The sequence below is a fragment of the Lagenorhynchus albirostris genome, chromosome 9 (genome assembly GCF_949774975.1).
Source record: "Lagenorhynchus albirostris chromosome 9, mLagAlb1.1, whole genome shotgun sequence".
NCBI lineage: Eukaryota > Metazoa > Chordata > Mammalia > Artiodactyla > Delphinidae > Lagenorhynchus > Lagenorhynchus albirostris.
This window is the reverse complement of record NC_083103.1, coordinates 9847503-9859680: the sequence shown is the minus strand read 5'-3', so window position 1 is coordinate 9859680 and position 12178 is coordinate 9847503. Positions and strand designations below refer to the sequence as shown.

The following is a 12178-nucleotide window of genomic DNA, read 5'->3' as shown; positions in this document are numbered from 1 at the left end:
ATTTATGAGTGGTGCAGAGGGATTTGAATCTAGGTCTTTTGGGCTCTATCCTATCGGCCCAAGCCCACCTGCCTCTGTGTTAGGGGCCTCACAGCCTCGGAGGGCTGTGTGCGTGATCCCCGGGCTGACACCAGCCTTGTGACTGACGATTAGCTAACAGCATAGGGCTCTCTAAGCCACCCAGACCAAAGTGAGAACAAACCCACCTCCACCTTGGTTCAGACAACAGAAGGTAGCACTGTTTCAAAGGGAGCTATAAGTGGTGTCCAGAGAATACCCAACTCCAAAAGGCTAAGCTTCAGAAGAGCTTAGAAATAGGATGGTTACTTGGCCTGAGCTCGTCAAGGAAGGGCTCAGCGGGTCCTGCTAAGAACACATAGTCCCGCTGGGGTGGAGGTGATGCTGTCCTGGAGTCCTGTCCCACTTGTGACCACAGGTCGGCAAGTCATACTCCCTGGGCCTTCCTAGATGGCAGGCAGGGCCAGCTCTCCTCTTTGGGGCCAGCTGCTTCTCTTCCACCCCCAGCAGCTAGGTTCTCCATTCCTATCTGTCTGAGAGGTGTCTCCACCTCGGCCCCCTTCCCTGTGGGCGCCCAGGTCACCCCTTCCCACTTCCCTCATACAGGGCTGTGCCCTGGGTGATCCACGGTCTCCCCTCACTTGCTCCTGGCATCTACCCCTCCCCTCCTCCTGCCCTGATCACTGGCTTCCTGCACTGTTCCTGGTCAAACTTCCAAGCCTAAATGGACACACATGCCCTTACTAAGAACTCTTCAAAAACAACTTTCATTATGATAGTAGCTAACATATACATCCCAAGTTCTGTGCTAAGCCTCTCGCCTGTGTTATCTAATCCTCCCAGCACACTGTGAGGTTAGGATCGTCTTGCTCTCATTTCAAGAGGAGGAAATGAGACTCAAAGGTTATGGCTGTTAAGAGGTGGACCTGGCACCTGGATCCAGGTAGTATGACTATCAGGAGCGTACTCTCAACACTAAGCCATAAACAAACACAGGAATAGACATGGATGCGTTTATGTCACAGAATCGTATTCTGCAGAAACTCAAGGCCAGGCATGGATCTGGGGTTAAAATAGGAGGAGGAGAGGTCACTTTCCACAAGGAGAATGTCCACGTATCTCAGGCAATTCTTACGCCACCCTGTGAGGAGCTGTAGGGTTGGCATTAGTAGCTCCATTTACAAATGAGAACGCTGGAGCTCACAGAGGCAAGTGACTGGCCCAAGGTCACTTGGGCAACTGACCTTGGGGAACCAAGATGAGGTGGGAACCAAAGCCAGGTCTTTGGAGCCTGACTACAGCTCTCAATACTTGCCCACGCAGCTCACCCTCTACAGCCAGGACGCTGGGTGACGTTGCTCCGACGTCCTTACCCTGTCAGAGGGTCCTGTCCAGAAAACCCTCTTCTGGGGATCCAGGGCACTTTTTCCTACCACCTCCTTCTTTCCCTGCTCTTCCAGTGGTCTGTTCTGAATGGACCCACAGTAGGACACTTAGGGAGAATCTCGTCCAATCCTCTCATTTTGAGATGAAACAGAGGCCCTGACAGGGGTAGGGACTGACGCTCTCTCTCCTGCTGTCCAGCCCTGTGCTCGTCCACTACCCCGGCTGCTTCTCTGGAGAACAGACCCTTGCTGGGGGCCCCCCTACCTTGCCGATGACGTCGTTGCGGCTGAGCTTGTCCTTGTCCATGACGGTGATGACGATGGTTGTCTCCCTCAGCTTCTCCGTAGGGATGTCGAAGGCAAAGGACTCGTTGAAGATGGGGTTCAGGTTCCTCTTCATCGTCACCGTCTTCTTCTTCTCCACCCGCTTGTCCTTGTACATTAGCCACACCTTCACGTAAGGGTCTGGGGGACAGGTGGGGGAAGGGTCAGAGGAGCAGCGGGGGGAAGCTGGGGCTGCGTGATTTCCCCAGAGGGTGAGGAACGCCCTAAGGAAGGAGGAGGGGGGATCGGGGGGGTCAGCAGATGGAGGGGCCGCAAGGGGCCTCGGCCATCACCTAGCGCCCTTCCGTGAACGCGAAGGAGAAGACTGAGAGGCCAGGTCTCACCCGAGGTCACGGACAAGTGGTGTCGGAGCTGGGACTAGAACCCAGGCCTCCCCACCGTCATGTTCGCTTTCCTCCTGATTCTGGGAAGGACAGTATCCAAGATGGCGCTGACCCTGAGGGTGCTCCGGAGACAGCGCCAGGGCTCTAGGGCAACGGAGCTGGGACTGGAGGTGGGGCACAGGGGACAAGGGTGAGGGCCACAGCCAGGACCCTGATGTCCACATGCAGTGAGACTCCCGTGCGCCAGAAGCTCCCCGGCCCGTCTGCCCTCTGCTGCGAGAACCGCCAGCACCTGACGTGCCCCCGATGTCCATGGCTTTGAGGTTCCGGGCTTTGATGATGTTCACGATGATGGAGTTGGCAGAGGGGTTGTAGCAGAGAGACAGGAGCAGCTCCCCTCGGCTCCCCTGGGAGGGACAAGTGGAGGGGTGAGGCTGGGCCACTCCTCTCAGCTCCCCTGGGAGGGAGAACAAGAGGGCTGTGGGGACAAGGGGAGCCCGCCCCCCCCGCCCCCCTCCCCGCCCCAGGACCCCTCCACTTGGACCTGGGTGCTTACCCGCCCCCTCTGTCTGTCACGGATGCACACCTGGTCTCCCCTCATCTGGCAGGTCTGGGCCCTGCTCCCCAGGTTCTTTATCACAGCCCAGCCTCCCCTGAGATTGTGGGTGGGAACTGCTCTGTCAGGCCTGCCCACCTGCCCTGCCCCACCCATAACCTTCCCAATTCCCTGAGCTTGTGAGGGGACTAGGACCGGGCCAGGATCTGCCAGCCTCCCAGCCAGGACCCGCAGGTGGGGCCTTACACTCCCATCGCTGCATGGCTTCAGATCCTTCCAGAAGGTCTGCATCTGGGTCAGGTCCACCTTGTTGAGGGGGATGGACACCTCCCCGATGGGGTCATTGCGGCTGAAGCGGTCGTAGTCCAGGACCTGGAGGTAGAGGATCCTCTGCACCACCTTCTCGTAGGGGAAACCTGGGAGACAGACAGCACAGGGGAAGAGCAGGACAGAGTGGCCACACGGGGCCGGGGCAGGGCAACGCTCCTGGGCAGGAAGGCCCCGGGAGGAAGGGGAGGGCTGGCCCTGTGTCTTCCTGCTGCCACCCCACCTTGGTGCAGCCGGCAACACCCACGTTCAGACCCTCCTGAAATGTTAGCAAGGACTGCCGTGGTCTCATCTGTCTCCCTTGACAGTTCTGCGAGGTGGACGGTATCTTGTCCATTTTACGGAGGAGGAGACTGAGGCTCCGATGGCTTAACTTACCTGCCCAAAGTCCCACAGCTAATCAAGAGCAGACTGGGACAATTCATTCACTGGTTCATCACGGGTCCATCTCGGCGACTGGGCAGTGGCCACCTTGCTCTCTGGGTAGCCCTGCCACTGCCAATCATCCTGAGACAAGCCTAGGCAAGTGGCCCTGCCTGAGATGGCCACAGCTGGCAGAAAGCAAGCCCCAGGAGGACTCAGGGCAGAGGGAAATGGCAAAGGCAAAGAAAAAGCAGTAGACGCCTGTCCTAGGACTCTGTGCTTCCTCTTCCTCCTCCTGCCGATGCACCAGCCAGTCCTCCTGTCCTTCCTCATCAGACCGGCAGCTGCCCCGGTCTCCACGGCCACCTCCCCATCCAAGCCGCCGGCACCTCTTGCCTAGACAGTTAAGCAAGAGTTTCCAAACAGCCCTCCCCGCTTGTGTACTTTCTCTTACAGCCCCTTTGCGACACGGCAGCCAGAGTGATCTTTTAAAAATAGAAATCACATTATGATGCTCTCCTGCCGAAAGCCTTTCAGAGGCTCCCAGTGCACTTAGAATAAAAGCCGTGCGCCTTGCCCTGGCTTCAGGGCCTTCCACAACTTGGCCCGCTGTCCTCTCCTTGCTCATCTTGTGACCGCTCTTCACTCAATGACGGAGCTCCAGCCACCCTGGCTTTTCCTGCCCCAGCCCCACCATGCCCTGTCCTGGCCTATCCTCTTCCACCAGGTCTCAGCTTTCTTTCCTGACGTGCCAGATGGGGTCAGATCCGCTGTTTTATACACTAGCACTTTCCTTTCGCAGCACTTATCTCAGGCTGTACTAGAGATTTATGTTTCCATGAGTCTGACTCTCCCACTGGGCCAGCATTTCCAGGAAGGCATCTCTGTCCTCAGCCACCGGATCCCAGCATCTAACACTGTTTCTGGAACACAGTAGGCACTCGATTAAATATTTGTTAAGTGAATCAATAATTGAACAAATGAATAAATGCCCACGAAAGGGCATGGAGTGTGCTGGGCTGGAGCAGGAGATGAGGCCAGAGCGGAGAGCCAGGGGAAGGAGCTTGGATGGGACGGTAGGTACAGGGGAGCCAGGGAAGGTCTGAAGCTGGAGTCACAGCCTCGGGAGGCTTAGTCAGAGGAGAGGCCGGCCTGGGGCGGGCAGTGGGTGCAGGCCAGCCTGGAGGCCTGAGGTGCTGAGATCCTGAACCAGGGTGTGCGCAGGAAGAAGAGAGGATACTTACTACCTTAGCTCAACTGGTGGAGAAGATGAAGGGGGAGGAAGGGTTCTGGAGGATTCTCGCACCTTTTGCCAAAGACGCTAGAAGCACAGAGTTACCTCTCACCGGGGCAGGTGCACTGGAAGAGGAAATCCTATGTTCCTTCAGCCCCCAGACTCTGAATTCCTTCAGGGCCTCTTCCTTATATTGAGGGGGGCTATGGGCCGTGTCTTGCTCACCTTGGAGTACCCCAGGGACCTGTCCAGGTGACTTTTTTTCTTTTTTTTTTTTGCCACGCTGCATGGCTTGTGGGATCTTAGTTCCCTGACCAGGGATTGAACCCAGGTCCTTGGCAGTAAAAGCACGGAGTCGTAACCACTGGACTGCCAGGGAATTCCCCAGGTGACCTTTGGCATCCATTCAGGTAAAATGCATGAGGACAAGTGTTCTGGAAAGGTTGAAGGCTTCAAGAGGTCCCTGCGCCTGAGTCAGCTCTCTTCAACACCAGAGGAGGCAGTCTCCTATCTGGCAAACTCCTATTCATCCATCAGAACCCATCATGAATGGCCTCTCTTCTGGGAAACGTTTTTCAGCGCCACCAAGGGGAGTTTATATTGGGTTCTCGCAGCATCTGTCATGCAATGTATGGCTTAATTATCTACACATCTGTGTCCTCCAAGGAAGGCCTTGAGGGTCACAATGGTGTCTCATTCTTTTCTGTACCCCAAGTACCCAGGACAGTGCCCAGCCCATACTAGATGCTGGGTAAATGTTTGCAGAAGGGATCAGTGGATTGGGGCTCTGCCCATAAATTTCACCCCACCCGCTGGCTACATACACCTGCAGACAGACAGCCAAGCCTCGCACTGGTCGTGCCATCTCTAAACCTGTTCCCATGCAGAACTGAGGAGGGAAGAAACGAGCAAGCACTCACTAGCTACCCTCAATGATTTATTTAGTGGGTGAGCGGGCTGTCACTGTACCAGCTGAAGGGGTGTGATATCAAGTGGCTGGTACACCAGGTGGGGAAGTTCCTGATTCCCTGGGGCACACACTGTAGGTTCTGAAGAGCCAGGGCACCAGGCAGTCGGCAGTTGGTGTTGTAGGGATTTATTCTCACTGGTTGAACACAGCTGTCAAGAAAGGGTAATGGTTTCTCTAAGTGGGGTCCAGGCACCCAAAGGGCCTGGGACAGAAATCACTCCCTGATCACGCACCCAGTTTCCTGGTTACCTTGACTCCTCAGAGACAAGAGATAAAGGTGGGCCTGCAGGAGAGAGGAAGGATATTTGCCTCTAGGACCCTGGGGCATGGTTCAGAGCTCTTGTTCCTGTGCATCTGGGGGGGCCTGTCCCGAATAGGGGGAGGGGTCAGAGAAGGGGAGCCGATGGAGTGTGTTTAACAAACCGGTATAAAGTGTTTTCTGGGTGTTGTAAGTGCTTTTACAATGCACTGAGTTGTTTAACCCTCACTAGTATCTTTATTTTACAGATGGGGAAACCATGGCCCAGAGAGGTTCAGGAACTTGCCTCTGGTCACACAGCTAGTAAGTGGCAGAGCTGAGATTCAAACTCAGGCAGCCTGGGCCATGGTAAGAGCCTGGGCTCTTACCCACTACACTACGGTCACTGCAGGTGCCCCACCTCTGGACCCTGCGGCTGCCTTCCTTCCTCCCTGCACGCCTGAGGATGGGTCCTTCCTGCACGCCTGAGGATGGGTCCTTCCACGCCTGAGGATGGGTCCTGTGTCCGGGCAGGGGCCCAGCTTTCCTCCTCGGCCTCTGGCTGTGATGCTGGTTCCACTCAGCCCTGTAACCTCATCCCAGCTGGACACGGTACGCAGCATGTTAACCGGGCCGAGTTACTCGCCCGTGTGTGTCGGGACGCGCGTGTGCGCGCACCGGTACGTGTGCATTTGTGCATGTGGTCACGTGGAGGGGGGAGGGTTGGGCGGGGGGTGGAGGAGGGGAAGAGGGGGACTCTGGGGGCAGGGGCAGCGCAGCCTCACCTTCAAAGAGGAAGGTCTCGTTCCAGTGGGGATTCAGGTTCTTCCGCTTCACCTTGGTCTCCAGCTTGTGCTTCTTGTCTGGCAGCAGGTAGATCTTGACAAAGGGGTCGCTGGTGCCGCTGAAGTCCTTGGCCGGCAGCTCCTGGGCCTTCATGATCTTCACGGTGAGCGTGGACTCCTGGAAGTTGTAGCCGACACTGAACTGGATCCGGCCCAGGTTCTCTCGGCTGCAGCCCTCGTGGACCTCGTCCTCCTCAGAGCCTGGGGAGAGCTGGGGGCGGGGGAGAGGCAGGCAGCGCTGGGGAGGATTCTGCTTCCCTGAAGCGCCCTCTGCAGCCCAGCAGGGTTGGGAGGCCTCGCCGTGCCCAAGGCCAGTCCAGCCGCCTCCTCCCCCTGGTCACCACGCGGGGCTGGTGGTGGTACCTCCCACATTCAGATCTGGGTGAGGATGCTGAGGTGGGGGGCAGGCGCCCTGACCAGGGTCACACAGGGAGGGAGGGGCAGAGCCGGGACAGCCCCTGAACCCCAGAGCAGCGTGCACCCCACTTCCCAGCCTCTCAGAGCCCCGGGTCTGCTTCGCCTCCCCTGGTGCACCCTGGGACCCGCCCCCACCCAGCCCCCTCCTCCATCTTTCCACTCTTCCAACAGCCCTGCGGGGTCCCCTGCGAAATACACCGACACAAAAACCTGGGCTACAAAACAGACGAGGGAGATTGTTCTCATCTCAAAAGAGTTTACCACGATATTTCTTTAGAAAGCGACTCTGGGGTTCTGAGGATGATGTGATTTACAAAATGAGAGAGGCGAGTTTTCAGAAGCAACGTCTGTTTGTGTAAGGCAGGGACACTAAAAGTACAGATTCCCAGGCCCCATCCCTGGGGAGCCTCATTTGATGGGGCTGGGGTGGCCCTGGGCGGCAGAATTGTGTAACAGGAGCCTCAGATGACAGTACTGCAAACCAAGGCTGAGGACCACTGGAAGGGAGGCTACACCTGCATTCAGCCCTCATCCCCCAGGGGTGGCACTGGAGCCGACCCAGCAACCGACAGACATGTGGGGGGTGGCATGGTGTCCCATTCCCAGGAGGATGTTGAAAAAATAGGAGGTAATTGGGGGGAGGGTCTCCCAGCCAAGTGTTTCCAGCTGTGGTTGCTCGCTGGGGACACCTGGTTAGGTTTTAGAATCTTGCCCATCCCCCAGCCACCTGGTGGTTAATAGATAACTAATAAGGACCTACCGTATAGCACAGGGAACTCTACTCAGTACTCTGTAATGACCTATATGGGAAAAGAAGCTAAAAGAGAGTGGAGATATGTATACGTACAACTGATTCACTTTGCTGTACACCTGAAACTAACACAACACTGTAACTCAACTATACTCCAATAAAAAAACAAAAAACGCTCCTGAGGTGATTGGGTAAGAGCCAGGGTAGGACTCAGGGTACCATATTTATGACAAAACTGCTGGTACCGGTTTGCTTTCTCTCCTTCCCCTGCAGGAGGCTTCTCTGTGCCCTCCCCCTTCATCCTGGAGAGGTGACCCCAGGCTCTGAAATACTAACTAATACAGACGATAAGAATGTGTATAGTGTGCACCAACCGCGGCGGAAGACTCTTACATCACCTCTTCTTACTGAATCCTGACAACAGCCGGGAGAGGCAGCTATCACCACTCTCTAGCTGAGGAGACTGGCTCAGAGGGGTTAAGTCACACGTCCAAGATTGCACAGCAGTATGGACTCTCTCTGACTTGAAAGTCCACTCTTTCCACCAAAACAGGCCCACATCCCAAGGCATCCTGAGACTTCCTCCTGCAAGCCAGTGAGGACTCAACTGCCCTAGGCGAGGAGGATGCAAATCACACTAACGGTAGTAACTACCCTGCTCCTTGTACTGTATGCTTTGCCCTCCTCTACTCCCTACAACATCCTGATGAGGCAGGCACTACCATGCTCCAACTTGGTTGGGGGCACAGAGAGATTACTGCCTCAAGTCGCCTGTGACTAAGAGATGAGCCCGGAGTTCGAACCCAAGTCAGCGCCCAGCCACCACGAGTGCCCTTCCAGCTGCCTTCACTCTCACACTCAGATCTGAGGCTTCACTAGCCACACCCCGGGTCCTGCCTGGAGGTGGAAGGGGGGCTGAGCTGCCTCCCTTGCTGTTCTCACAGTGGAAGCGGGTCCCTCAAGCCCTGCCCCTTGGCGGGATCCAGGCAGCCCTGCAAGCTCCACCCAGGCCCGCTGAGAATCTGGCTTCCCGACCCAGATCCAGTTTTCCCCTGGCGCTCCTTCCTTCTCCTCCTACCGGCCCCACTCCCTTTTAACCTCACTTTTTGCATCTGTAGAATGGGACCATGAGACACACCTATGTTACGGGGTTCCAGGGAAGGTTAAGGGGGGGTTTACATCACTTTCGTGGTCCTGCTCTGTGGCCTGGCGCCTGCCACTGCTGGCCATGGACTGAGAGCCTGGGCATGCAGTCCCTGCCACGACCACTGGCCCCTCCACATTCCTTCTAAAGTTGGGGTGGAGACCCTGGTGACTGGAGCCCAGGTGGGATCTTGGTTCCCAAACAAGGTAGTCTTGGATGAGAGGCCCAAGCTGGGCCAGTGGACTTCACCTCAGAAGTGGGCAGTGGCTCTGTGCCCACCCCCAGCCTTCCCAAACCACAGCCCTGAGCCTTAATTAACCAGCTGGGGCGGGGCCTCGATCTGTTTCCATGGCAACCAGGCTAGCCACCCCCACCAAGGGCTGGAGGAGGTGCTGCCTGAGCCCCAACTCTGGCAGAAGTAAGCAGGGCAGGAGTAACTCAGATGGGGATGCGGCCCAGACTCCTCTCTGACCCTGTCCCCTTGGTCCCTTTGTCTGTAAGGCTGCGGGTGCCCGACTCCTGTTTCTCCACGCCTGGGGCAGGGAGTTCAGCCGATGGTTTACTTCTGCCCTGTTCATCTTCATCATCACTATTAATGCCAGTGACCCAGCTTTGGCCTAGGGCTAGGCAATTAGACCCTGCCTGCCCACCTCTGAGCATCTGCTGAGCACGTGAGAGGGCGCTGGGGCCTGCACTTCCTCCTTCTGCCTGAGGCTCTTCCCCCCCCCCCACCCCCGCCCCCAACCGGGGGCAGCAAGGGGTAGGCAAGCTGGCTGGGAAAGGGCCGTCCCTTCTGGGAACCTGGCTACCGGGAAGCTGTAGCCAATTAAGAGGCTGCACAGAGAGGCAGGATGGACTGTGGCGATGGCCCGTCCAGAGGAGAGGATGGCTGGGCTGATCTACATGGATGGGGGAAGACAGAGAGGAGGCGGTGCAGGACCAGGCACTCAGGGCCCAGGGGGCAGGGAGAGGGGAGAGGTGGGGAGGCCCAAGGGAGACCAGATCCGGAACGTGGAAAATCTGATGCTCTAATCTGCATCGAGAGAAACGCAGATTTGGGGGCCCGTAGCAGGCTTGCTGACTGGGAATCTGCATTTTAACAGATCCCCCAGTGATTCGTGTGCCTATCACAATTTGAGAGGCGCTGGGCTAGAAAAGAAGAGTGTGGATGGATGGTTAGAGCCGGCCGAGCCCTGAATGGCAGGAGGGTGGGGCCTGGGGGCTCCGGGGGCCCCGGGGAGGCTGGGGGCTGCGGTGTCAGAGCAGTGGGCAAGGGGCCTCTGAACTGAATGACGTCAGGTCTGGCGAGGGCCTGAGATACCACCAAGCCCCCTTCCCTCCCTCTTTGGGAGGAAGGGGGGAGACAGGGAGGAGGGAAGGGGGAAGAGGAAGCGTGGCCCAGGTCCCAGTAGGAACCTAGCAGGCACCGGGTTCCCACCCTCACGTCCTCGCCCAGCCTTCCTGGAAACTCTGGGCTGCCAAGCCTGTGACTGACTCCCGCCTGAAATCTCCAGCTGCCAGATCACAGTGTGCTCTATCCCCCTGGGGCCTTGGTCCCTCCAGGAGCTCTTTGGAAAGTACAGATGAGGCAAACGGCTGTGACTCACTGCTGCCACCAGGGGGCGCCATGTGAAGCCACAACCTCTCCCGTGGTGAAAACACCCCAGATCCAGAAGACAGGGATCCCGGGAGGCTGGGGTGTGGACAGGAGAACCCCAGCACAGCTGTTCCCTCATAGGAACTAGGACCAGAGGGGTTCTGCTCTCCTGTTCTCTTTGGGCCTCAGCTGGCCCCCCAGCCATGGGGATTGGGGATGGTCCCTGGGATGGGGATATGAGACCCGCTCCACTGGGAGCGCCACCCGAGACCGCTACTCAGTGGGATGCCACCCCAAGAGAGGGGACACCTTCCGCCTCCAAGCCCTCGCTCCACTAGCCTCTCCTTCTAGGATCACACAGCAGGTTTCTTGGGCCCCAGCTCAATCCAGAGACTGGAGGAGGGTGGGAATTCTTAGTCTCTCTTGACAGAGGACCATGCTGGTTCCCCTGCGTGACTCCCACGCTGTCACCGATCTCCACGCCTGCCCCTCCCCCGGCCCCGGGCCTCCTGCCCGTCTCACCATGAGCATCTCACTGGTGAGGGAGTTGACGAGATCCGAGACGGAGGAGTGAGGCTCAGTCCGACGGTCAGACTCATCGTGGGGCGTCTGGCCCGGCACTGGGGCTGTGTTCACTGCCTTCCCTCCGGTAGGCAACCTGGGGGTGGGAGGAATCCGGATGAGCATGGACCTAGAGGCGGGCTGGGCTGGGCGCCACAGGTCTGGGTGGCAGCAGAGCCTCCTGAGACCCAAGTCGCTGCCACCTCCTGCGGGCCAGCAGGAGCTACGCTTTTGTCCATGGGGGCAGGGCCGTCCCCCTCGCCTCTGCCCCAGCGCGATCCGGCTTTGACTTCCCCGGCAGGTGCCTTTTCGGCCAGTGTTCCCACTCCTGCTGTTTCCCAGAAAATCCCCTACCCTTCAGCCCCTGCTTGCATGGTGGTCTCTGAGCATCCTCCCTCCCCAGAGGCTCCATCCATCCCTGCTTGCCCCAGCCTGGGAGGTTCCCAAGACGGCGTGTCCTCTCTCCGTGTCATTACCCTAGGCAAACACGCCCAGAGCACCTGTCTCCTGGAGGCCCCACCTGTTTGCTCAGGCTCAGCGGGAACACAGATGCCCTTTAGACACGAGACTGACCAGGTAAGCTCAGGACCACTGTCCGCACAGCTCTGTCCGATAGAACTTTCTATGTCCACCCATGGTTATTGAGCATTTGAAATGTGGCCAGTATGACTGAGAACTGAATTTTCACGATTGTTTGACTTAAACTAATTTAGATTTAAATAGTCACCTATTGGACAGGGCAAATCTACACCCCCTTGCCCAAACCCGACCCTTCTCCCACTCCGAGGGCTACACGTTTGATAAGGCTCTCGCCCAGGGTCAGAGAAAGACAGGGTCCCACCGAAAAACCCCAGATCTGACGGCTCCACTCCAGGTCTTGTGTGCACCCCGGCTCCACACTGCCCCCGGCAAGCTGGGCTCTCTGGTCCAGAGGCTGGGTGGTGAGCCCAGTCTCCGTCTAGCTGGGGTTCAGGAAGGGGGCATTAAAAGCCTGCCCAGGGACCAGGCTGGAACACCCCATGAGGAGGAGAGATGGCGGCAGGCAGCGAGGAAGACAGGGTGATGGGAGCACAGGGCTCGAGATGGGCTACAATAGAACAGCTT

The 12178-nt window shown here is 57.6% G+C and overlaps 1 protein-coding gene across 9 annotated transcripts in view; it reads right to left on the bottom strand.

Moving 5' to 3' along the window:
• Window positions 1–12178, bottom strand: part of SYT7 (synaptotagmin 7) — a 63585-nt gene that overhangs the window by 752 nt on the left and 50655 nt on the right. For all 9 annotated transcript variants that reach the window (XM_060159008.1, XM_060159000.1, XM_060159002.1 and 6 more), the window contains 5 exons: window positions 11036–11171; window positions 6545–6815; window positions 2874–3043; window positions 2364–2478; window positions 1669–1868 (listed from right to left, as the gene is read on the bottom strand). In XM_060159008.1, coding sequence (XP_060014991.1) covers window positions 1669–1868; window positions 2364–2478; window positions 2874–3043; window positions 6545–6815; window positions 11036–11171 — 892 coding nt within the window. The remainder of the gene's footprint in view (window positions 1–1668; window positions 1869–2363; window positions 2479–2873; window positions 3044–6544; window positions 6816–11035; window positions 11172–12178) is intronic.